General features: G+C 40.5%; 1 protein-coding gene across 1 annotated transcript in view; it reads right to left on the reverse strand.

The window, feature by feature from the left end:
* Positions 1–27286, reverse strand: part of LOC114643014 (uncharacterized) — a gene marked incomplete at its 3' end in the record, with an annotated part of 1911439 nt that overhangs the window by 1813136 nt on the left and 71017 nt on the right. The window contains exon 4 of the mRNA XM_051923912.1: positions 15625–15826. Within this exon, the coding sequence (XP_051779872.1) occupies positions 15625–15826 (202 nt within the window). The remainder of the gene's footprint in view (positions 1–15624; positions 15827–27286) is intronic.

The raw sequence follows: 27286 nt of genomic DNA on the forward strand, positions 1-27286 counted from the left end.
TGTGTGACAAACATGCAAAAGAATAAGAAATCAGGAAGGGGGCAAATAGTTTTTCACACCACTGACATTTATTAAACATACATAAAAACATCAAATAATGATGAAAACATACACAAGTGCCATTAAATAAAGATAAATAAGACAAAACACACAGACAGACACACAAACACACACACCGTGTCACCACTGAGCGTAGTGCCACTCTAACCATCTCTTTTCAGGATTTGCACATCACACACAAACAACAATTGAAATGTATTCAAAAACGTTTGGGCTAACTAGACATGAAGTACAGTGTTGTGCCCATCACTCTGCAGATTATTTGGTCATCAACTTGTTGTGTTCCATGATCCATAACTTCTCTCACCAAGGCTGACTTGAGTATGAAAGCATAAGTACAATATCCATGTACATATAGCACAGATAGTGAAATGGTTCATAAAGTGGCTCAGGTTGTGCAATATTACAGCTGTATCGCAAGTTTACAGTGAGGTGATTGTACTTATAAGTACAAACAGTTCCTCCGGAGCACTTGATGGACTGATTGGGTGCGTTTAGAGCTCTTGGGATGAAACTGTTTTTGAACCGCGAAGAAAGACTCTGAAGTGTTTGCTCTCTTCAAGTTCAAATAGACTGTGTGCATGGCTGAGGTAGCACCTGCCAGATTCTGTATCCTGATAATTCTCTCCACTATTGACACAACTGCCGTAGAGCTTTCCGATCAGCTGCTGTAAGAGCTGTGATTCCACACTCATATACAGTGGTTAAAATACTCTGAGTGGTGCACTGAGAGTAACAACGCTAAAGCAGCTGTCGTATTTGGAATAGTTTGGCCATTCTGTGCACCATTATATAGTTACAGGTTGATTACAATCAGATGCTATAAACTAATAAATGATAAGCAGTTAATTTCAATGTATTTGATAAAGCCGCATCATGGATGTGGATGTAAAAAAATAAAGGGAGACCACACAGGAACAGTGGCCTTGATTTGATGCTGGGCGCTGCCAGTTTGCAAAACCAAGTGGAAACTTGCGTATGCTATGGTTTGAGCTGGCGTGAGAATGTGTGTGGCTTTACACCAGGTTTAGTTTTTATACATCATGATGTGAGCGTAGAAATGGGCGTACCAAACATTTTTGTGCATACGCACCGTTTATACATGAGGCGCCAGGTCACTTGTGGGGCTGAGTACCTGAGACCTGAGTAGTATGAGAACAGGAGAAAAACAAAGACTCAGAGGTGAGCCGGTGAGAGAAACACCTCAGTCAGGAGTGACCAGCGTTGGGAAGATTGGTGTCATCAGTGACTTCAGTCAAGAGAAAGTAAGAAGAAAAAATACATGAGAAATGACAAATATCCTGCACAAATTAGACATTACACTCCCTTAGAGACACAAACCTCAGACATCTAGGACAACTGCCATTACATAAAGTCACTGCTTTAGCTTAGGTACTTTGCCAAACTTATTCAACTAGTGGTCTTAAAACTCAGCAGAATGAACAAAATAATAATTAAAAAAGCATTGTATCATCACTGTACTGTATATACTAGTTATAGACGTTTTAGCTCAACCCCCAGGTACCATTAGCAAATGAAAGAAAAAAAAGAAACATGACGTGAAAACAAGAAAAGAGGTTGTAACAAAAAAACTTCACAGGCCTAAGACACAATTTACATTTATAAAGAGAGAAACGAGAGTCAGGTGTACACAGGGCTCAAAACTACACCATTCATTAAAAACAGGGGATAACCACAACCTTCATCAGAATGTTAAGGACTAAAACAGCAGAGATCACCAATCAGGACAGGCAGGAGAAGAAACAAATCACTGGGTAGACTGGGCCGAGTGCAGACATAACAGGGCCGGTGACTGGTGCCAACACATTGATCCACACTCCTATTCTGTCATTGGAGGGTCACATGAGGCTGTAGTGGAACATCTGCCTAAACTCATAACCAGGAACAAAATGTCTACAGCTGGCCTAACAGAAGAAAACGTCTGGACAGGAACACCAATAAAATAAAAGAAAAAGACACACAGTTGTTTCATGGGTCCCCAGTTTGAGCTATCATTCCTTGCATATTTGTATTCAAAATAATAAAATTGTAATTAAAAGTGTTTATCATTCCTCGAAAGAAACTAAAAAAAAGCTTTATTTATTTATTTATTTATTTATTTATCAAAACCAAAACAAATTCAGAGAAAAAAATCAAGAAAGAAGTCAAGAAGTTTGTATAACATTATACTGGTGACCTGATGTCCTGCACAGCCTGGACTTGGACTGATTATGTGACTGACCTGCCATGTTGTACTTGCTAAGATATACGAAAAACATGGCGACATCTTCGAAATTCATTATTTTACTGGGTTGTTCCTCCAGTGACTATTAGACTGGCTTGAGCAGAACTTCAAGGGCATAGAACCAGTGAGAAGATCACCTTTGGTGTGACTAAGGGATGAAACCTGGAACTGGGCAACCTGATCTAAATGAAAGGAGCTGTTAATTCTGCTCTGTTATCCGAGAATGATTCAGGTGAATATCAGGCTGAGAGCAGAGGCTGATGCACAAAATTACACTACAAATTAAGAAGAAGAAGAGAGAAAAGAGTGTTGAATGTATAATAAATATACTGTACATCAGGTTATTTACCGTATAGAAGATATCCCATCTAGACAGTCTGACAAGAACTGAGCAAATCTTTTACTTTCACTTTCACTGTCACTTATGTACCAGTCATCATCATAATCCACTAGGATATCAGGTTTACTTGAGGAACATTTTATAAAGTTGCTGATTGTCTTCAGTGTCTCTTCTGTCCAGTTTGGGTTCACATGGACTTCATTGTTTGTGAGCCTCAAAGATTCATTAAAGTTCTTTTGGTCTCCATAGTCCGCCATACATTCATAATACATAGTGTAACTTATTCGTTTCTTTCTGTAAGATATAAAGACATTGCACACATTCTGTCATTTTTTACTAATTAACATCTCTGTAAAAACATCAGAATTGATGACACTGAGCCATTGAATTTTCCTTTAATAAAAGCACACACCAGTGAAGTTTAACTGTTTAATTTTACAAATGGCCACATGCATAACACTAAGTAAAAAATGAAAAGTATATTGATTTAAAACTGCAAACTGCTGACATGTTACAAAATAAAATTATGCAAATATTATAATTATTATAATATTATTCTGATATCTTTGTAGTTGAAAGTGTACAGTATATAAGGGCGGCACGGTGGCGCAGTGGTACCACTGCTGCCTCGCTGTAAGGAGACCTGGGTTTGCTTCCCAGGTCCTCCCTGCATGGAGTTTGCATGTTCTCCCCATGTCTGCGTGGATTTCCTCCAGGTGCTCCGGTTTCCTCCCACAGTCCAAAGACATGCAGGTTAAGTGGATTGGCGATTCTAAATTGTCCCTAGTGTGAGCTTGGTGTGAGTGTGGGTTTTTGTGAGCGCCCTGCGATGGACTGGCACCCTGCCCGGGGTTTGTTTCCTGCCTTGCGCCCTGTGTTGGCTGGGATTGGCTCCAGCAGACCCCCATGACCCTGTAGTTAGGATATAGCAGGTTGGATAATGGATGGATGGATGGAAGTGTATATAAAGGAGACATAAATAGGACATGTGACATTTAGGAAATACAGTGACAAAGTCCAGAAGAACACAGAATGGCATTTCTCCACAGACATGGAAAGAATATGAAAAAGAAAGAATGCTGAGATTCTGTCCACAATCCTCCAAATTTCTGGAAATTCTTAAGCAATTCTTTAAGTGTTTCTAAGTTTTCCTACCTGAGTTTTGAGTTCCACACGTATCTTGTGTATTGGACTTTTGTCTTCTGGTGATTTTTGTCTCTTCTGGTGTTGACCCACCTGGAATGTTTGACTACAGTTTTCACCTCCCTTTTGTCTATTTCTAAATACACTTCTACTATGCCTTTTAGACCATAAACTTGAAAATGACTCACGATGGCTGCTGCTGAGATGAATAAAGTTATCACTGAGAAGTGCAAAAAGATGTGAAGGCACAGAAAGAGCAAGTCCATGAATTATGGCACCTTCTAACAATTGGCCTCAATTGACCACGGGCCTCATATATAATGCAGTGTGTAGAATTCACACTAAAACATGGAGTACAGACAAAAACAGAAATGTGCATATGCACAAAAATTCCAGATCCATAAAACTGTGCGTACGGTACTTTAAGTTCCACTCACTTCTATTTTACAAATATTTGAATATGAAAATGAATTTAAATCACCCTTTCAGTTGAGTGTTTTGTTAAAAGACAATGCCAAAAGCACATATAAAAAAGAAGAACTTCACTGAATGCAAAATGAAGGTCCTACTCAGTGAAGTGGAGACAAGGAAAAATGTACTTTTTGGTGGCTGAGGCAGTGGTATGAGCAACAAAAGGAACTTGCTGGAATGACACTCAAAAGTTCAAGTTCAGAAAGTCACACAGTGCCCAAAATAAAAAAGAGGAGGTCAGATGAAATAATTTACTGCAGCAGTACTGTGTCTGTCAAACGTACCAACCACCACTTCCTGTCCATCCATTTTCTTTCTCCACATAACCCAGCGCCACAATATGGGCTTTGTAATAAATCAAAAACCAGCTGTAAGCTTAGAACGCTGATTCATCAAAGCTTTTAAGGAACATTGAAAAATCTTTGTAATACATGTTTAATTATTCCATCCATACATCCTATCCAGGATCACGCCAGTCCCAGCAAGCATACAGCACGAGGGAGGAACAATCACTGGATGGGGTGCCAGGTCATCGCTACCGCTGTGCCACCATGCCCACATGTTTAATTATTAACAGTATACATTATTTAAATGAACTTAAAAATATGTCTGTATAATGTAATATACATACTTTATTGCATTTCATCATCAAAATTACATAAAGTATACATCCTATTATTCTAACAGCACACAGCGCCAAGGGGTTAGCTCTTGGAAATCTGAATCGACTTAGAAGCCAGGCGTCATCATCCGTAAATACGCGCGCTCTTCTATTGAATTGAATTCCTTAATTGTTATTGTATGGTACAATGAGATTCAATATGCAAATCCTCCATTAACTTATTTTCCTATAAAATAGTAAAATAATAATAATATGACAAAAACAATGAAAAATATACAATATTAAAGCATAAGTACAATGTACATGTACATATAATGCAGATATTGCAAATGGTTCATAAAGTAGCTCAGATTGTGTAATATTAAAATTGTGATGCAAGTTTCCAGTGAGGTCACGTGCGTTTAGAGCTCTTGATATGAAACTTTTTCTGAACCACGAGGTCCCTGCAGGAAAGGCTGTGAAGCGTTTGCAGTGTGGAGGAAGTTCAAATAAACTGTGCACATGGCTGAGTGGAATACATGGAGGTGCTGCTGGCTTTCCTGAGGCAGCGTGATGAGGCCCTAGATGTGTTGTTATCTATCCTGAAGTTCTTATGGAGGGTGAAAGAAAACAATTGAGTGTAGAAGTAGGATAACTGAAAAATGATGTTTTCATTGTATTGGCTCAGGGCACATGGTCATCATCCTAACTGAAGGGGATCTTATGTATTATCCCAAAATATGGCAGCAAAACTGCCAGGCTGATGGATTAGAGCACCATGCAGGCTGCAGTCATGTGATCTTAAATCACATGCTGTTGTTTATCCCACCTGTTACTATCCTGAAGCTGTTACCCATAATCCCTGTTGTGAGGCATCCAGTAAATTTAGTCTTGATGCAAACCTTAAATTACTTGATAATCAAAAAATAAGGTGTATAATTAGACCAAGAGATAAAACCAGACCCTCCACCAGAAATTTACTTGAAATTAAAACAAAAAATATATCACCAATTCAGAAAGAGGCATACAGTTTTAAATGCTGCTTATTGAACATTCGCTCTCTTGGCAGTAAAGCTGTTTTGGTAAATGATATTATATGAAGTACAAAATCTGATCTGTGTCTTCTCACTGAAACCTGGCTTAGTAAATGTGACACTGTTCCCCTAGCTGAGGCGTCACCAGATGGATACTCGTTCCTTCATAAGTCTAGAGATTCTGGTCAAGGAGGAGGACTTGGAATAATTCACTGTAACAAAATGCAAATCACTTCTTAAAATGTAGGTGACTTTACATCCTTTGAGGCATTCATTTTAAGATTCCAACACAATTATAATGCTAGTCTACAGACCACCAGAGCCATATTCATTGTTCATGACTGAATTTAGCAACCTTCTATCTAATTGTGTTAGTACTAGGGTGTTGCACCGTGTTACCCATTATGAATGTAGAGAAAAGACAAGCAAAATGACACCTTATATTGGGGGCCTGAGTTGCCTCGAAAGCTTGCATATTGTAATCTTTTTAGTTAGCCAATGAAAGGTGTCATTTTGCTTGGCTTTTCTCTGATTTGGTTATAAATTATGATCACATAGTACTGATGGGGGATTTTAATGGACACATTGATGTGGAAACTGACACGTTTAGAAAATGTTTTACTTATTTGTTAAATTCAGTAAGAGTTTATCAGATAGTCAAAAGTCTAACTCATAATCATAACCATACATTAGATTTAATTATAATTTCCAAAGTTGAAATTCAAAATTGAAATATTACTCCATTAAATGAAGTCATTTCCGATCACTACTTAATTACATTTGATTTAGTCCTGTCCTTGCCAATGCACTCACAGATTAAAGCAAAGACAGTGCGACATCTAGATTGTAATTCTGCTTCAAAATTTATAGATACTTTGAGCAAGTCGAGTGTAATTGTGGAAAACCATTTAGATCAGCTAACATCAAATGTAAACGTGGAAAACAATTTAGATTAGCTAACATCACATTATAATGTGACCTTGAGAGATGCTCTGAACACAGTGGCTCCCCTTAAAACAAAAGTGATCAAAGCACATAGAAACTCTCCCTGGTTTAACGAGAAAACTCGAGCTCTTAAAATAGAGTGTCAAAAACTGGAGCGTAGATGGAGAACAACAAAGCTACATGTCTTTCAAATTGTATAAACAGAGAGTGTTAAAACATATAAAAAAGCTCTCTTTAACGCTCGCTCAGAATACTATTCTACAATAACAGATTGCACTAATAAAAATCCTCGGGTACTGTTTAGAACAGTGGCTAAATTAACAAATGGGAATTCAGAGCTACGGTGCAAAATACCAATAGATATTAACAGTACAGTGATCCCCCACCTGTTGCAGAAGTTACGTTCCAAACCCACCCGTGATAGGTGAAAATCCACGATATAAAAAGTGTAGCTGTGTTTTCCCAAAGTTACCAAAGTTCAGCAGCTCCAACTTAAAAAATGGGATTCAAGAAAAGCCTGACGCGCAGAAATCATTCCACAGACAAAATATCTGCGTTTTTAAATGTTTAGTTAAGTTAGACCATTTCAAAACGGTCAGATAACTGTATGCTTATCCCATTTCTAACTTAAAAATGGATCTTTCAAGTCCCTGTTTAGTGGGACCTGTTCTAAACACAACTAGATCTATTATCACACTGTTTCTCAATTATAGTAAGAAGATTCTATCTCTTACTAACTTATAGGGGGAAAAGACTATACCATTGTCTATGACTATGGAAAAAATTATATTATTTTCAAATTAAGCAAACATTAATGAGAGTTTAACTCAAAATTTTAACTTTCTAAGATTGGCTCTTACAGAAAGACCACATTTTTTTATAGTTTAAGTCTTAAAATACCCCCCACATGCTTTAAACACATGTAAACTTATTAAAACACACTTTGTAAACACATATGATATGTGGATGTTGGACTAAGGATATGAGTAACATCTCTCTATTATAAAACATTTTAATGTCACGCAAGACAAGGCAGTGAGACAGAAGGACAGTTGCTGGACAGGCTTTTATATGATTGGCACGCAGAGCGACAAGCAGAACAAGCATCTTGGCAGAAGCAGCACAAAGTCCACTTCTCCTTAGCATGCATTCAGTTCAGACACCAATCAACGACGAGGTTGCCTGGGAGGAGTGGTGGAGGAAGAAAAAAGTGTTTAAGTGCGTTATTTGTGTCTTTTGGGACTGTGTTGTGCCTGTGTGTTTCTCTTCTCGGTACTCAAATGTGGCACTTGGTGCCACAGCCCACCTGCCAAGTTGTTTTGCCTGCCTAAGGTAAAGTCATCCCTGATGGAGGATCGCAGGAATCGTGGGGTAGAGGGGTCCTTTCATCGGATTGGCTGGCCCAGCACTGTTTCAGCTGTGGAATGGCCAATAGGGGGAGGCAGCTTGATGGCTGAGGTCTCCAGGACTCTAAACAAATCCAAATCATTTTATGTGATATCATCTACTGTTAAATTCTGGTCTGTACTTGTAAAATGTTTATTTTTATACTGTGTGGTACCTGGCGGGGGTTCATGCCCAGGGGGATGCCCAGGAGGAGCGGAGGAGGGTTTGTGCCTCCTCCAGGACACGAGGAGGCATTCTCCCTGGTTGCTTTGGGGACCACAGGTACAGAGCTTGGAAGCTCAACCCTGTAGGGGCCTGTGGTCACCGCCAGGGGGCGCCCCAATGCCTTGGGAGCCCTGGACCTCAGTACTTCTGCCACACCCGGAAGTGCTGGGGGGAAGAGGATTGGACACCCGGTGGACTTCCGGTTACACCGCTAGAGCTTACGCCACACAGGGGTGTGGCTACAGAAACCCTCAGGATGCACCTGGAGTCCTTCCAGGGTGAATAAAAGGGGCCGCCTCCCTCCAGTCAGGGGCAAGAGTTGGGTAGAAGAGGGCGAAGCTTGGTGGAGAGGAGTGGAAGCGGACCAGAGACTGTAAAGGCATTGTGAGTGTGGCCAAGGACTTAAGGGGTGATTGGTGCTGAGGCACTGGGATTGTGCACTGTAAATACTGTAAATATGAATAATAAACGTGTGTGTGGTGAAACCAACATGTCTACCAGTCTGTATCCGGGCTGTTCCCCACAACTGTATTGAGGATTTGTTCTGTTCTGTGTATTGTATTGTATTGTATTGACCCCCTTCTTTTGACACCCACTGCATGCCCAACCTACCTGGAAAGGGGTCTCTCTTTGAACTGCCTTTCTTGGGTTTCTTCCTTTTTTCCCTACAAGGATTTTTTTTTGTTTGGGAGTTTTTTCTTGTCTTCTTAGAGAGTCAGGGCTGGGGGGCTGTCAAGAGGCAGGGCCTGTTAAAGCCCATTGCGGCACTTCTTGTGTGAGTTTGGACTGTACAAAAATAAATTGTATTGTATTACATCTGAGTGCAGTTTTCCACTAATTATGGAATATCTGCACTTTACCAACAATGATGATGAAAATACCCCTCCAGCCCCCAAAATGAAGAAAACATGGGAGACATACCAGGTGCTTGTAGTAAAATTTTAGAGCGTTTACATTTCAGACTGTGAAGTTAGCATTGATGAAAGTCTCATGGCTTAGAAGGGCAGACTGTCATGGATACAGTACATCACGACAAAGAGAGCAATATTTGGTATAACGTTTTACGAGCTTTGTGAATCTAAAATGGGATATATCTGGAATTTGGTCCTATACACTGAGAAAGGGACAATGTCTGATCTGAAATACGATCAGTACGGTGTTGCTACGTCATTTGTGCCGACTTTGATTGATGCTCTGTTGGATCAATGTTACTGTGTTACCATGGACAGTTTTATACTTCTCCAGAGCTATTTGACATCTTACTGCAAAGAAAGACTGGCGCATATGGAACAGAGTGTCACCACCATCATGACACACCTGAAGACTTTGGCAGAGCTAAATACAGTAAGGTGCAAAAGGGATAGATATAGATATAGATATAGATATAGATATAGATATAGATATAGATATAGATATAGATATAGATAGATACTTTATTAATGTGAAGGGGAAATTCCCATACTCCAGCAGCAGCATACTGATAAAGACAATATTAAATTAAAGAGTGATAACAATGCAGGTATAACAGACAATAACTTTGTATAATGTTAACGTTTACCCCCCCGGTGGAACTGAAGAGTCGCATAGTGTGATGGAGGAACGATCTTCTCAGTCTGTCAGTGGAGCAGGACGGTGACAGCAGTCTGTCGCTGAAGCTGCTCCTCTGTCTGGAGATGATCCTGTTCAGTGGATGCAGTGGATTCTCCATGATTGACAGGAGTCTGCTCAGTGCCCGTCGCTCTGCCACAGATGTCAAACTGTCCAGCTCCATGCCAACAATAGAGCCTGCCTTCCTCACCAGTTTGTCCAGGCGTGAGGCATCCTTCTTCTTTATGCTGCCTCCCCAGCACACCACCATGTAGAAGAAGGCGCTTGCCACAACCGTCTGATAGAACATCTGCAGCATCTTATTGCAGATGCTGAAGGACACCAGCCTTCTAAGGAAGTATAGTCTGCTCTGTACTTTCTTACACAGAGCATTAGTATTGGCAGTCCAGTCTAATTTATCATCCAGCTGCACTCCCAGGTATTTATAGGTCTGCACCCTCTGCACACAGTCACCTCTGATGATCACAGGGTCCATGAGGAGTCTGGTCCTCCTAAAATCCACCACCAGCTCCTTGGTTTTGCTGGTGTTCAGGTATCGGTGGTTTGAATCACACCATTTAACAAAGTCCTTGATTAGGTCCCTATACTCCTCCTCCTGCCCACTCCTGATGCAGCCCACGATAGCAGTATCATCAGCGAACTTTTGCATGTGGCAGGACTCCGAGTTGTATTGGAAGTCCGATGGCTGAACAGGACCGGTGAAAGTACAGTCCCCTGTGGCGCTCCTGTGCTGCTGACCACAATGTCAGACCTGCAGTTCCTGAGATGCACATACCGAGGTTTGTCTTTAAGATAGTCCACGATCCATGCCACCAGGTATGACTCTACTCCCATCTCTGTCAGCTTGTCCCTAAGGAGCAGAGGTTGGATTGTGTTGAAGGTGCTAGAGAAGTCTAGAAACATAATTCTTACAGCACCACTGCCTCTGTCCAAGTGGGAGAGTGATCGGTGTAGCATATAGAAGATGGCATCCCCCACTCCTAACTTCTCCTGGTATGCAAACTGCAGAGGGTCGAGGGCGTGGTGGGCCTGTGGCCTCAGGTGGTGAAGCAGCAGCCTCTCCATTGTCTTCATCACATGTGACATTAGGGTGACAGGCCTGAAATCATTCAGCTCACTAGGACGTGATACCTTTGGGACTGGGGTGATGCAAGATGTTTTCCAAAGCCTCAGGACTCTCCCCTGTTCCAGGCTCAGGTTGAAGATGTGCTGTAGAGGACTCCCCAGCTCCAACGCAAAGGCCTTCAGCAGTCGTGGCGATACTCCATCTGGACCCGCTGCTTTGCTGGCACAAAGTCTCCTCAGCTCTCTGCTCACCTGGGCTGTTGTAATTGTGGGTGGGGGGAAACTCTCTCCTATGCTGGTATCAGAAGAAGGATGGGTGGAGGGTGCAGTACTCCGAGGTGAGAGTGGGTTAGGGTGGTCAAACCTGTTAAAGAAGTTGTTTGTTTTCTTAACACTGTACATAATGCAGCTACAGTCTCTCAAAAGTAATACTAGAAAAAGATATTTTGTCACCTGGTGGAACAGTGCATTAGGAATTCATTCATCTTATACAAATAAAAAGCTGGTGAAACTGACTATCATGCACACTTTACACGCAGGCATTGCAGCACATCCACCATCCACACTACCGCACATCGTGGATCAGTCCAGAGTGTCTTATTGGTAGACATTTTATTGATTTTATACCTCTAGCAGAAAAAATAAAACAGAATCCAACTCATACCTGTGCAGTGTGCTGTTCAAAAACTGATCAATTGGAAAGAAACCCGTGATTATCTGCCAAACTGTGACGTTGGATCGAGTGTTTCACCGTACTTTAAGATTTACTACACAAAGGACTCATTTTGAGATTATATGCTGTTTTTGTATCATTAGTAGTATTATTATTACTGTTATTATTATTTTTGTTATTATTGTTCATTTCTTCTTATATTTTTATTTATCATTACTATTGTTATCTGAATCTTATACTTTTGAAAGTTAATAAAAATGTAACTTTTTATGCCACAAAAAATGCAATTCTTTTTCCAAGTGTTTTTGGAATAAAATGGAACACCAAGGAGGTTAAACTCCGGGTGATGACTGGCGGTAAGTTTAACTTGGATACCCGCCTTGTTACCAAACCCCTCCTGGAATAAACACATCAACTGGAGACCCCGATCAGAAAGACTGGACATCATAACATTGTGGAATTTAAAGAAATGTCAAATAAAAATTTCCATGAATTTGTTTGTGGAAGGAAGGGAACGCGGGAATAAAATGAATGCTCTTTTAAAACAATTCACAATGACAAAATGGTAGTATGACCCTTAGAGACTGGCAGATCAGTTATGAAATCCACCATTATATCCTCTTAAGACCGTGTGGCAGGGGCAAATGGAATAAACAAATGTTTAAAATGACAACAAGTGTCACATACCCTCACAGAGACTTTAACATCTTGAGCTAAATTCAGCCACCTGAAATATTGTTGTATAAATTGTAAAACTTTAAAAATACCAGGGTGACCCAAAAAGGGTGATAAAGGACTCCACCTGAAACTGTACAAATAGCTGGATCAGGAACAAATGGCTCTTCATCAGGTGTCTCATGAGGTGGAGGAGGATTGGACCACCACAACTGAAGGGACGCTCAGAGTTTTTCCGGCAATTCTGTGACTGTTGCTCCTAAACATTTGTAAGGTGGTCAGATACATTTGGGTTCAAACACCATCACGTCAGGCTCATTCAATCTGGAAAGTGCATCTGCTTTCAGACTGTGATCAGCACATCGAATTAAAATGTTAAACTGACTTATAAACAAGGACCAGAGAGCTTGTCTAGACTTAAGTCACTTGGCAGATTTCAAGTAACTAAGATTCTTAAGGAGTACAGAAATAAATAAGGCGGCACGGTGGCGCAGTGGGTAGCGCTGCTGCCTCGCAGTTAGGAGACCTGGGGACCCGGGTTTGCTTCCCGGGCCCTCCCTGCGTGGAGTTTGCATGTTCTCCCCGTGTCTGCGTGGGTTTCCTCCCATAGTCCAAAGACATGCAGGTTAGGTGGATTGGCAATTCTAAATTGGCCCTAGTGTATGCTTGGTGTGTTTGTGTGTGTCCTGCGGAGGGTTAGCACCCTGCCCGGGATTGGTTCCCTGCCTTGTGCCCTGTGTTGGCTGGGATTGGCTCCAGCAGACCCCTGTGACCCTGTGTTCACATTCAGCGGGTTGGAAAATGGATGGATGGATGGATAAAAATAAATAAACTCAAGAGCCGATGTCAGCACTCTTGTAAAGCTAATTTAATAGCTGACATTTCACGATCCTCCACATCATAGTTCTGCTGAGAAGCACAGAGGTTTTTCAAAAAGTAAGCACATGGATACAATTTGAACATAACCTCAAAGTGCTGTGATAACAAATCCTCCATACTGACACTAAACACATCTACCTCCATTGGAATGATAAATGTTAAAATGGTGACAGACGTGAATCAAGTCTTTAGCTTATCGAAGTCCTGCTGGACCTCAAAATGTGTTGGTACCCCTCTTAGTGAGTGATAGTAAAATGAAGTAAAGTAATAGCAGCCATTATAGAAGATGTACAAAGATGTGAGAAAATCTCCTTTAAATGAACTGCATGAGATATGGAATCAATAGCAAGGATTAAGATATCACTGGTGTATACCAACACTGAATGAACCAAAAAATCACAAAAGCTTTCATTAAAAAGACAGAAATAGTGTCGGTGGATTAGCCAAACCTTACAGCATGACTGTGTACATCGCTGACGTGTTGAAAGCAGACTTCCACTTATCCCCTCGCTCATAAACACTGAATAAGCAATATGTAAGTTAAGTTTAGTAAATGCAGTGAAACCTGTCATTAGTTCAAGAATGGAAGAAATCAGAGGAAGAGCTCGTTATTCTTTACTGTAATCTAATTACATTCCTGAAAATCCATACAAGTTTTTTTGGAGACAATAAAAAAGAAACAGGACTGCCTGATGGTCTAATAAAACCATTCTCCAAATTTAATCAAATATAAGCATTGATAGCCTTCAGCTCAGAACAAGACAGGAGATAACAGCGACCCTTAGACAAGGAGGTTCTGGAAGTAAATAAATCAATGATGTGGTCAATGAGGCGGGAGCTGCATTTTGAAATACATCTGAAAATTCAGAATAAATCTCAAGAAGAGTGTTTAAGTGGCAAATCTGTAAAGATGGGCCAATCAGAAACCAAATACACGTCGTCAAGCACCATGGACTCCATGCAATATGTGCTCAAGTGGAGTTCTCCAGTCAGTAAGTGACGTGTGTTTCTGAAGCCAATGGAAACCAAGATGATCGAGATAACAGGCAGGCAGTGTGGCGTAGTGACTGGGGCTTTGGATTTCTGAGGATGTGAGTTCAAATGCCAGTACAGACATCTTAGCCTGTCAATGCACTAATGGGAAAACCAAAAGAAATGGAACCAGTTACATCTCAAATGTTTTAAGGTGCTTTGGCAAAAGGAGTCAGTCAAATAAATCAATAGAAATGTAAGATAATGGAGGTACTGACAGTGAGCTAATCTCAAGACAACATTAAGTGGCAGGATAGAAACTGATAAAACTTCCAGGAGTGACTGAATTAACAAAGACCCAAGAATCACGCAGGCTAGCAGGACATGTTGGATTCTAAAAGTATCCAGGAGTCAAGATGTGGTCAAAAACAGAAATGAGTCAAATACTGACACCGGGTCAGACTTTGTCTGTTATGACTGATTATGTTAAATAATTTCAATTTGCTTTGTTTTATGGTGTGTTTACCCTAATCAGTATTTGACGAGTGTCAGTCCGTCATTGTCATGTGTGCATTTTGTAATTTTAATGTTTGTAATTTTATTTTAGCTGTAAATTTGTTACAGCACTCTGAGTCTGTGCTCAATGAAGAGTACAATACAAAAGTACATAGAATTTCATGGAACTGAATTCAATTGAAACATCTCCTCCAAGTGGCAGTCAAAATATTTTAATTTCTGATATCTCCACGTGCAGTTACTGCACCATCACTCTGCATCTCTTTGACCAGGAACAAAAAAATAAGACCTGCTCATCATCAAAGGGGTCTAACAGTGGACATCAGCACCCCATGATGTTCAGATATGAAGAACAAGAATAAGAAAGGAAGACAATGAAGAGGAGAACTGGAAGAGCCTTGGAGGTTTTCACCTTCTCCATAAACAGATAAACAAACAGAATTAATCAGTATGGTGGACACAAGGAAATAATAAAACATCACAGAGGAGACAGAAGAAATTAAATGTAGATAAAGCTGTGAAAGAGAAAAACAATTAAGAAACAAAGGACAATAACAAAAGAATGAAAAACATGTCAATAGTAAAAGTAAGAGCCTGGCACAAAGATAAGGAAATATCTTCTCAATCACTGCATCTCTAGGATTATGTCAGAGGTGTCCATCACTATTTACAATCTGCTGAAACTCGACTGATCAGTAAACCAACATACCTTACAGCCTCCCAAAGACTGTTGAATATACATCGCCGAAAATCTTGATAAGTCTCTTTGTGCTGTGGAACGGCGACTTTGTCTGGGTGACATTGACTCAGGAAACTGAAGTAAAATGAATACTCTTCATTATCAATGTCTGGGAGAGGCACCTTGTTCGGAAATGGTGCAAATAAAGAGATGAGCTGTGGAAGGCTGTTGTCTCCATTCACGCCTTTGTAGTCTTTAAACAAACGACACATCCACCAAAATGAATAATCATTGAAGCCATCTAGTAAACTAGAAGAAAAAAAAATGATGAGAGCATCACATTTACTTCTATGGTACATTTTCATATACAAGTGTGAGCTGAAAGTGCTTTACAAAAAGTAAGACAAAGAAGTACAATAACAAAGAAAAAATAAATAAGGAAATAAGTAAAATGGAAAAATGGAAGAGTCCTTAACAAAATTACACATTAAAATACAACAGATTATAACTTTTTTATGTATGGCGCTCTATGATTTCTATTTTGTAGGTTCTGAGGTGTTGTGTGTTGAGAGATGACTGTTTTGTCTCCAGAATGAATGTCTTCTATGACTTTAGTGCTTTTCTTCTAATGGCCATCATTGTACTGAAGAGCAGCTTTTATCAGTCTTGTGGTCACACATATCCAGGGTTAGACAAAGATATCAATAAGCATATAAATACAATGATATTAATAGTGTCTTAAGATATGTCTGGAAGTTTATTTCAAAAAGCTTTCTTCTTTTTCTGACAACCAATTAGAACTTTAGAACAGGCCACTCAGCCTAACAAGTCCTATCCACTTAATTCCTCCAAAATATTCAAGTTCTGAAGGTCCCTAAAGTCCTCCTGTTCACCACACGTCTTGTTAAGGGGTTATGCTTCCACCTAGTGGCACACACTATATAAACAGACAGTGAGTCCTGTTGGCGGTTGACTGACATGGACAGTTTGAATAAAGCAGACAGAGCTGACTTGTGGAAAACGGCTCCGCGTGGTCTACACACATAAACATGGTGTCAGAAGTGTGAACCGCAACCGCGCCAATTTTAGGACAAATCAACTACATATCCAGCTGAAAAATACTTTATAACCAAGCAACTACAGTACATACACAAATGTCATACCACCTCCAGCCAAGATGAAGATGTCCGGCGACTTGGCTACGAACTGGGAGATCTTTAAAGCAGAATTTCAGGATTTTATGTTAGCCACTGGACTGCATGAGAAACCTGCAGATATACAAGGAGCCATCCTCAGACATGTAATGGGTAGTTAGTGCCGACATGTCTACCGAAACAATCTGCACTTGACGGAGGAACAGCAAAAAGATTCCACCACCATCTTGACTGCCCTTGAGGTGCATTTCAAACCGACAAAGAATGTCATATTCGAACGCTTTGTCTTTGGATCCTTTATGCAAGAGGAAGGTGAGACAAAAGACGTATTTGTAACTAAACTAAGGGAGAAAGCTGTAATGTGTGATTATGAACAGTTGAAAAATGAACTGATTAGAGACAGGCTGGTGTTAGGTATTGCTGATGAAAGCATGAGATGCCGCTTCCTAAAAGAACAGGAACTTACTTTGGCATCTGTTATCGACATCTGCCGAGCTGCAGAGCAAACAGATTTGCAAATGAAGGCGCTAACACAGGCCAAAGCGGAAGAAATAATTAATGGCACTGACGTCCGAAAGCCAGCACAACAAGGCACACTCAAGTCCACCAAGTCACGACTTCAGAGCAACCCCGGAAGTACTGTGGCAGCGCACACAACTGGGGAAGAGCCACATGTTCAGCTTTGAGCAAGGTTTGCCGACTCTGCGGAACTCTCAACCACTTTGCGATGGTGTGCCTTAAAGCGAAACGAGACCAGCATCTGCTGCATATGGTAGACACCCAAGCCGAGCTTGAACAGGAGGAGGATGATGATGCTGATGGACACATATACACAACCTACAGCTCCACAGCACCTGAGAATGTTGCCAGCTGGACTCGGGAGCAACATGCAAAGTCATGAGTCTACAGGATAAACTTAAGCAAATTCCTAGCCAGACGAGACTGAAACTGTGTTTGTGGTACGTGATGAAGTCAGTGGGCCTTTTCTGCACCGAATGCATGATAAAGGGACATAGTCACAGGCTAGAATTTGAAATAGTTCAATCAATAGTAGAATCAAAATCTGCTCCTATAAGGTTCAACATGTGAGCATTTGGGATTGATGCACATCACGATACTGGAAGAACATCATAATTTAGAAGGCCATATCACAGAGACGCTGACCGAACACAAACTTACCACCAGATACCGGGACATATTCAGGAATTCCATTGAATCTCTCCCTGGGGAAGAGTGAAATTAATACCAGGATGGAGAAGAACTCTTTAAAATTAAATTGCAACAAAACTGAACTCCTGCAGATTGGGTCTAAAGTGCAACTTAATAAAATGAGCTCCTTCCCAGTCCATCTTGGCAGTGATCTTATCAGACCTGCCGCTGCTGTAAAGAATCTTGGTGTCATTTTTGATTCCTCCCTCTCCTATTCCGCCCACATAAATCACATTAAGAAACTTTCTTACTTTCACCTCCGTAACATATCCCGTGTTCGCTCCTTCCTCTCCTTTTCTAACACTGAGAAACTTGTCCCTGCTTTCATCACATCCCGCATCAATTATTTTAATTTTGCTCATGTATGCTCTGTGTGTGTGTGTGTGAGACCATCAATTATGTTATCTGTTAGGCTTTTTCTCTGAATTTACTATCTTAATCTTTTTTATTTATTTATCTGGTTTAGTACAATGCTATATACTGTATACCCTGACGTTCCTTCTTAAACTCTGTGAAGTACCTTGAGCATGGGAAAGGCGCTATATAAATAAAATGTATTATTGTTATTATTATTATTACTTTGACCTGGATCGGACTGTCACACCAGTGCAATGCTCACCACACAATGTTCCAGTTGCCCTCAGGACAGCTGTCAAAGACTAACTGGACAAACACATACGAGATGGCCATCTAGCCCCAGTGACTGACCCCACAGAATGGATAGGCAACATGGTCATAGTAAAAAAAGCTGGCAAAATCTGAATCTGCACTGATCCAAAGGCATTGAACAAAGCTCTGAAAAGGTCCCACTATATAATGCTAATACTTGAAGACATCCTTTATAAACTGCCCAAAGCCCATCTTTTTTCATTGGTGGATGCCTTCCTACAAATTAAATTGGACAACGATAGCAGCCTCCTTACAATTTTCTGGACACCATGGGGGTGAATACGCTGGCTCAAGCTACCCTTTGGCGTGTCAGTAGCTCCTGAGGTGTACCAAAGAAAACAACATGAATTATTAGCTGGCCTGCATGGTGTCGAGCTGATTGCAGATGATATACTTATAGTGGGTTTCAGAGATTCTGGAGGAAGACACTCGTGACCCCAAAGCCAATATAATTGCCCTAAAGGAGTGCTGCAGAGAAATAACGCTGAGACTGAGCATCAACAAGCTGCAGTTTAAACTGAATGAAGTTCATTTTCATGGACACATACGCTCAGCAGAGGGTCACAGGCTAGATCCAGAGAAGGTAAGGGCTATAAAAGACATGCCTGCTCCAACCAATACAAAGGGTTTACAAAGGCTCATCGGATTCATTACATACCTGATTACATCTTGCATAAAGAAGGGGCCTGAGTTGCCTCGAAAGCTTGCATATTGTAATCTTTTTAGTTAGCCAATAAAAGGTGTCATTTTGCTTGGCTTTTCTCTACTTACATACCTGTCGAAATTCATGCCCCGCTTCTCAGAGGTGTGCGAGTCATTGTGCAGGCTCCTGGATAAAGACACGCAGTGGCACTGCAGGCTGCCAAAGCACAAGAAAGCCATGGACGAGGTCAAGCGCCTAATTGATATTACGATGTTAACAAGCTCATCACAGTACAGAGTGACTCCAGTCAGAATGGCCTCAGCTGCTGCCTACTACAGGAAGGACAGCCTGTAGCATTTGCTTCCAGAGCTCTCACCACAACCGAGCAGAATTACGCTCAGATTGAGAAGGAATGTTTAAGCATTGTGTTTGCCTGCCACCATTTTCATAGCTATCTGTATGGTGTGGGGGAGATCACTGTTGAAACTGACCACAAACCGCTAGTTGCAATCTTTAATAAACCTCTGCTTAGTGCCCCAATACAACTTCAAATTATGCTACTCTCACTCCAAAACTACGCTCTGGAAGTAACCTCTAAACTGGGCCCGATTACGTATGTGAGAGACACGCTGAGCAGAGCCACGATACGCTCTCATGGAACACACACACCACATGTGCAGCACGTACAATGAACAGAATGATATAGAGGACATAAACCAGGCTGACTACTTGAATGTCACATGCCAGTGTCTGTCATGAATCAAAGAGTCCACCGAATGTGATGAACACCTCCAAATCCTAAAGTCAGTAGTGCTGACGGATTGCCCGACATGAAGGTGGAAACACCCGTGGCCATTAGGGAGTATTGGGCCTACCGCGACAAAATCAGTCTACAGGACAGGGTACTTTTCAAAGGCCAGTGTGTAATTATTACAAAGCAACTACATACAGAGATGCTATGGCGCATACATTGGAGCCACATAGGTGGTGAAGCCTGCTTTAGACAGGCGTGCGGGACACTGTTTTGGCCAAATATGCATGGGAAGATTAAAGACTATGCAGGACAGTGCACCATGTGCAACAAATACACACATGAACAGCAGATAGAGACCATGGTATCACATCCACTCCCCACACGTCCAAGGCAAATTCTGAGTATGGACATATTTAACTACACAGGAAAGGACTTTCTGCTGCTCGTTGATCACTACTCAGACTTCTGGGAAGTTGAACTATTGCCTGACCTATCAGCAGACACCATCATTAAGAGATGCAAGGCTCAATTGACCAGGTACGGCAAGCCTGGCTGAGTCATTACGGACATAGGTCCACAATTTACTTGCACTATGTTCTCTAAGTTTGCTCGGGAATGGGGTTTCCAGCACGTTACTTCATCCCCAAGGTACCCTAAAGCTAATGGCAAAGTGGAATCAGTGGTGAAAATTGTTAAAAACCTTTGGAGATGAGCGAACTGTGCAGGTGATGACCCGTTGAAAGCGATTTGCTCTGAAGAAACACGCCAACTATGGGCATGGACAGCAGCCCAGCAAACAGCTGATGTCCCGCAGGCTGAAAACATCCCTCCCGGTGACTGACACACTACTCCAACCATGTGTAGTTACGGATGTTCCTAATGTAAGAGTTGAATTTGAACCCTGCTCTATGTGTGCACCTGGCATCTGTCTTAGTCTCATATCCTTCTGAGCTTATGCTTAAAAGCTGACACTGTTATTTTATTATTCACTATGATAAAATGTATCTATGTAGAGAAGTGCTATATTTATAATATAACCTTTCTTCTATAATACTGTTTCCTGTTTTGTACCCAGCTGGATCATAATATATATATAGGCCATTGTTCTTTTCTCTTCTTTGTGAAATTCACACATCTCCTAAAATAAGAATAAAAATAATACATTTAAAAAGTCACGTACATCCTAAATAAACAGGACTCTCTCTCATTCTTCCTAGGGCACGAAGCGGAAGTGGAAGCAGAAGCAGACAATGGCCGACAGTTGCAATCGCATTGCAGTCGTAGTAGAGGAACTCCAGGCACTCGACGAACAGATTCAGAAACTCCTGTCCAGACGAAGATACCTTAGAGATCTGAAGGCTCGGCTGTTGGATAAACCGTCCTCGCCATCTGTTATTGGCGTAACATCAACCCCGCGTTGTGCCGCTCAAGTCAACTTCACCCCCGCGCCTCGTAGGAGCGACACCGATGATGACCTCGGCGTATTTCAGCTATGCAGGCGGAGGTTCAAGGCCAGAACACCTCCATCGGCACAGGCAAGCATCGTAACTCAGAAACGGTTCGACCCTCTAAGTGTCCCCAGTTCGCCTTCAGCTCCTGGTGATGTAATCGTGGTAGGTTATTCTATTGTTAGAAACCTCAATATCACATGCCCTAATAGAAAATCTTTTGTTTCTTGTTTTCCCGGTGCTCGTGTCCAAGATGTGATGAGACGTGCGCCGGCAATCTACGAGAAGCACAAGAACAGGGCAGTTGGAGCGATTGTTTTGCATGCTGGCGTAAACAACATAAGGCACCGACAGTCGGAGATCCTCAAACCTGACTTCACAGCATTAATTAAAGACACAAAGGAGAGGACCCCATCAGCAAAGATCTTCATCTCGGGTCCACTCCCTCTCGTCAGACGATCAAACGAGTACTACAGTCGTCTGCTAGGATTAAACAACTGGCTGCAGGGCTTCTGCAAGAATCAAAACATCGGGTTCATCAACAACTGGGACCTCTTTTGGGAAAGACCGCGTTTTTTCAAGCAAGATGGCCTGCATCCGAACAGTCCTCTCCGAAAACAAATCTAAGGTAATTCGTTTGTCTTGACTATCTATCTCTGCTCTTAACCCCTTCCGAAATGCTACTGCTGTGCTAGGACATGATAATTGTTTAATAAAATCTTCCGTAAAAGTGCACAACATAAATACTCTAATAACCAATCTCGATGCACATAGAAAATCTAGGCAGTATGGCATAAACACCAATAATTTAATTAAAGTTACTACTTTAGATGAACAATGTATTAAAACTACAGAAACAGATTATAGATTAAACAAAAAATACACACAGAACAGCGCTAATAAAAATAACTTAGTTCCTGTTCCAAATATCAAAAACGCACATAGTACTCAACTCTGCCCCTCCGAAACATTAAATATGGCACTATTAAATATAAGAGCTTTAACTAACAAGACGTTTTTTATCAACGATCTTATTAGTGATAAAAAAATAGATTTTATTGCACTGAAAGCCAAGTGAAACGTGGCTTAGCTCAGATGGCGCAGCTGTTTTAATCGAATCTGCGCCTCCGGATTACAGTTTTACTCGTGTAGATCGTCAAGGAAAGAAAGGTGGTGGCTTGGCAAACATTTACTCAAGCTGGTTAAAATGTAAAGATGTCAGTTTTGGTAAATTCAAGTCCTTTGAGTATCTCGCCATTGTTATCCATGGAGATTCTCACGTTCTAGTATTATCCGTGTATAGACCTCCAAAATTCAACGCGTCTTTTTTTGAGGAATTCTCTGACTTAATGTCAATCTTAATTACGACCTATGACACACTCTTAATAGTTGGTGACTTTAATTTTCATATAGATAATCAGTGTGACCAAAAAGTAAAAGAATTTATGAACCTCCTGGACTCTTTTGATTTGAGACAGCTCGTTAATCAGCCTACACATAAAGCAGGTCATACGTTAGACTTAGTAATTACTAAAGGACTAAAAGTTGATATAAAACAGGTCATTGATACAGGTCTATCAGACCATTTTCTTCTACTTTTTAACATAGAAATAATGATAGAAAACACTCATGAGAAGCATATTGTTAAAAAACGCTTCTTTGACTCATCAGCAGCTTTAAAACTTACAAACATTCTAACCAATCAGTCCGTTTATAGTGCCAACTACAATAGCGAGGATACTGTAAATAGTAAGGTGGAAAGATTTAATACTGAAGTGAGGGCTGCTGTTGACTTAGTTGCATCTGAAAAGACAGTTAAAAAATCTTATAGCATTGTTATACCATGGAAGACCCAAAGAGTGTCTGATTTAAAGAGAACATGCCGTAGAGCTGAGCGTAAATGGAGGAAGACTAAACTAACTATCTACTATGAAATATTAAAAGTTAAAATAACAGAATACAATAACACAGTCTGTCTTGAGAGGCGCTGCTATTTCTCTAAGATTATAAATAACAATGCTAGTAATCCCAGAGTCTTATTCTCGATGATTGATCGTCTGTTAAACCAGGTAACTCAAAGGAATGCCTCCTAAGTACTTCCAGTAAAACCTGTGAGGCTATCGCTGTATTTTTCAATCAAAAAATTAATGATATTAGAAATAACATAGTATATCTCCCCAACACTAAGGATCCTCCTAAACCCCAGTACTCCATAATAAACAAGTTAAACTCCTTCATTAGGATAGATTTACCTGATTTACATAAAATAATTTCTCAAATGAAGCCCTCCACCTGTGCCCTTGACCCAATACCAACAAATTTTTTCAAAGAAGTATCAGGCGTGCTAATTGATAATATTCTTGACATAGTAAATTCGTCATTAGATACGGGGGTCTTCCCAGACTGTCTTAAGACTGCGGTAGTTAAGCCCCTACTCAAGAAAAATAACCTCGACCCCTCTGCTCTTGAAAATTTTAGACCCATCTCTAACCTGCCTTTCTTCAGTAAAATTCTAGAGAAGGCAGTCATTATGCAGTTAAATGAGCACCTTAATAAACCTGCTATTCTTGATAAATTTCAGTCAGGTTTTAGAACAAATCACAGCACAGAAACTGCACTCGTTAAAGTAGTAAATGACTTGCGGGTAAATGCAGACAGAGGCCATTTATCTGTTCTCATCCTCTTAGATCTGAGTGCCGCATTTGACACCATTGATCATAATATTCTTAGAAATACAACAACAACAACAACAACATTTATTTATATAGCACATTTTCATACAAAAAGTAGCTCAAAGTGCTTTACATAATGAAGAAAAGAAGAATAAAAGACAAATAAGAAATTAAAATAAGACAACCTTAGTTAACATAAAAAGGAGTAAGGTCCGATGGCCAGGGTGGACAGAAAAAACAAAAAAAAACTCCAGAAGGCTGGAGAAAAAAATAAAATCTGTAGGGGTTCCAGGCCACGAGACCGCCCAGTCCCCTTTGGGCATTCTACCTAACATAAATGAAATAGTCCTCTTTGTAGTTAGGGTTCTCACGGAGTCACTTGATGCTGATGGTTATACAGACTTCTGGCTTTTAATCCATCCATCATTGTTGGAACATCATGGTGCTTTGGGTAGATGGTGGTGGCACAAGCCACCACCAATAGGACACCGGAAAAGGAAACAGAAATCACCTTTGTCAGTGGGTGGGCCTCTCGGGCAGTGTCTTAAGTTGGTTTGAATCCTACCTGGCAGGGAGAAAATTCTTTGTTAGTTGTGGTAATTACAACTCAAAGACCCCTGATATCCTATATGGTGGTCCACAAGGCTCTATCCTGGGTCCGCTGCTCTTCTCAATCTACATGCTTCCGTTAGGTCAGATTATGTCAGGGCACAACGTGAGCTACCACAGCTATGCTGATGACACACAATTGTATTTATCAATTGCACCTGATGACCCCAAATCTCTTGATTCACTAACACAATGTCTAACCTGTATCTCAGAATGGATGAATAGTAACTTTCTCAAGTTAAATAAAGAGAAAACCGAAATCTTAGTGATTGGCAATAATGGATACAATGAGGCTATTAGAAATAAACTGGATGCATTAGGATTAAAAGTCAAAATGGAGGTTAAAAGCTTAGGGGTAACTGTTGACTGTAATCTAAATTTTAAATCGCATATTAATCAGATCACTAGGACAGCATTTTTTCACTTAAGAAACATAGCAAAAGTTAGACCCCTTATATCATTGAAAGATGCAGAGAAATTAGTTCACGCGTTTGTTTTCAGTCGACTAGATTATTGTAACGCACTCCTCTCAGGACTACCCAAAAAAGACATAAATTGTTTGCAACTAGTGCAGAATGCAGCTGCTAGAATCCTAGCCAGGAAAAGAAAATCCGAGCACATCTCTCCAGTTTTGATGTCACTACACAGGTTACCTGTGTCATTCAGAATTGACTTTAAAATTTTGCTTATGGTTTATAAAGCCTTAAATAATCTCAGCCCATTTTATATAGCGGAATGTCTGACACCCTATATTCCAAATTGCAACCTCAGATCCTCAACTGAGTGTCTCCTTAGAATTCCAAGAGCAAAACTTAAAAGAAGTGGTGAGGCAGGCAACCTTCTGCTGTTATGCACCTAAAATCTGGAATAGCCTGCCAGTAGGAATTCGCCAGGCTAATACAGTGGAGCACTTTAAAAAACTGCTGAAAACACATTATTTTAACATGGCCTTCTCATAACTTCACTGTAATTTAATCCTGATACTCTGTATATCCAATTCATTATAATAACTATTCATGGTGGCTCTAAAATCTGTACTAACCCCTACTCTCTCTTCTGTTTCCTTTTCCGGTGTCCTTTTGGTGGTGGCGTGCGCCACCACCATCTACTCTATGTACCATGATGTTCCAACAATGATGGATGGATTAAAAGCCAGAAGTCTGTATGACCATCAGCATCAAGTGACTCCGTGAGAACCCTAAATACAAAGAGGACTATTTCATTTATGTTAAGTAGAATGCCCAGAGGGGACTGGGCGGTCTCGTGGCCTGGAACCCCTACAGATTTTATTTTTTTTCTCCAGCTCTCTGGAGTTTTTTTTTGTTTTTTCTGCCCATCCTGGCCATCGGACCTTACTCCTTTTCTATGTTAACTAATGTTGTCTTATTTTAATTTTGTATTTTGTCTTTTATTTTTCTTTTCTTCATTATGTAAAGCACTTTGAGCTAATTTTTGTATGAAAATGTGCTATATAAATAAATATTTTTGTTGTTGTTGACTATCAATCAAATTGTGGTCATCTAAGGTATCAACATCTGCCATGTCCTGTTAGCAACTGGGTGTAACCAATCATGTTAAAAGTTTTCTGAATTTGTAATGAATTCCTTTTAAAGAATAGTCACCTAATCAATGGATTGAATAAATAGAGCGCAGAGGACACTTTTTCCTTTGCAAAAACACTGATATGATCCTTTTTGCCTCTTCGGAGATTTAGATAAAGAATAACGATTGACGCTTTCTCCTGCCTGTGTTTTATTGCTTAAATCAGGGCATTCCAGTGGGGGGGTTATACTGCCACCTAGTGGAAGATACTATATAAACAGACAGTGAGTCCTGTTGGCCGTTGACTGTTTGGCATGAACAGTCTGAATAAAGCAGACAGAGTTGGCTTGTGGAAAACGGCTCTGCATGGTCTATACACATAAACACTACTTTTCACGTATTCCATTTGTCTGTGGCTCTCCGAGTGAAGAAAAACTTCCTAATGTTTGTGTGAAATTTACCCTCAACAAGTTTCCAACTGTGTTCTTGATGAACTCATTTTAAACTCACCGTCTTGATCCACTGCACTAATTCCCTTCATAATTTTAAGCACATCAGTCAGGTCTCCTCTTAATCTTCTTTTGTTAAAACTGTAAAGGCTCGGCTTTTTAAATCTTTCCTCATAAGTTATCCCCTGTAGCTCGAATGAGCCTAGTCGCTCTTCTCTGGACCTTCTCTTGTGCTGCTATGTCCTTTTTGTAGCCTGGAGACAAAAACTGCACACAGGACTCCAGATGAGGCCTCACCAGTGTGTTATAAAGCTTGAGCAGAACCTCCTGTGACTTGTACTCCACACATCAAGGCGCTATATAACCTGACATTCTGTTAGCCTTCTTAATGGCTTCTCAACACTGTCTGGAGGTTGATAGTGTCAAGTCCACTTCAACTCCTAAATAGATCTCATAAGATGTACTCTCAATTTTCAGACCTTTCATTGTGTATTCAAATCTAACATTTATATTCTTATTCAAATCATTTATATACATTTAACTATGCAATTATTGCATTGCATTAAAAGTTGCATAGTTAGATCTGGACCACCCTATATATTAAAAATATCAGCAGTCCC

The sequence above is a fragment of the Erpetoichthys calabaricus genome, chromosome 2 (assembly GCF_900747795.2).
Source record: "Erpetoichthys calabaricus chromosome 2, fErpCal1.3, whole genome shotgun sequence".
In the NCBI taxonomy this organism is placed as follows: Eukaryota; Metazoa; Chordata; class Cladistia; order Polypteriformes; family Polypteridae; genus Erpetoichthys; species Erpetoichthys calabaricus.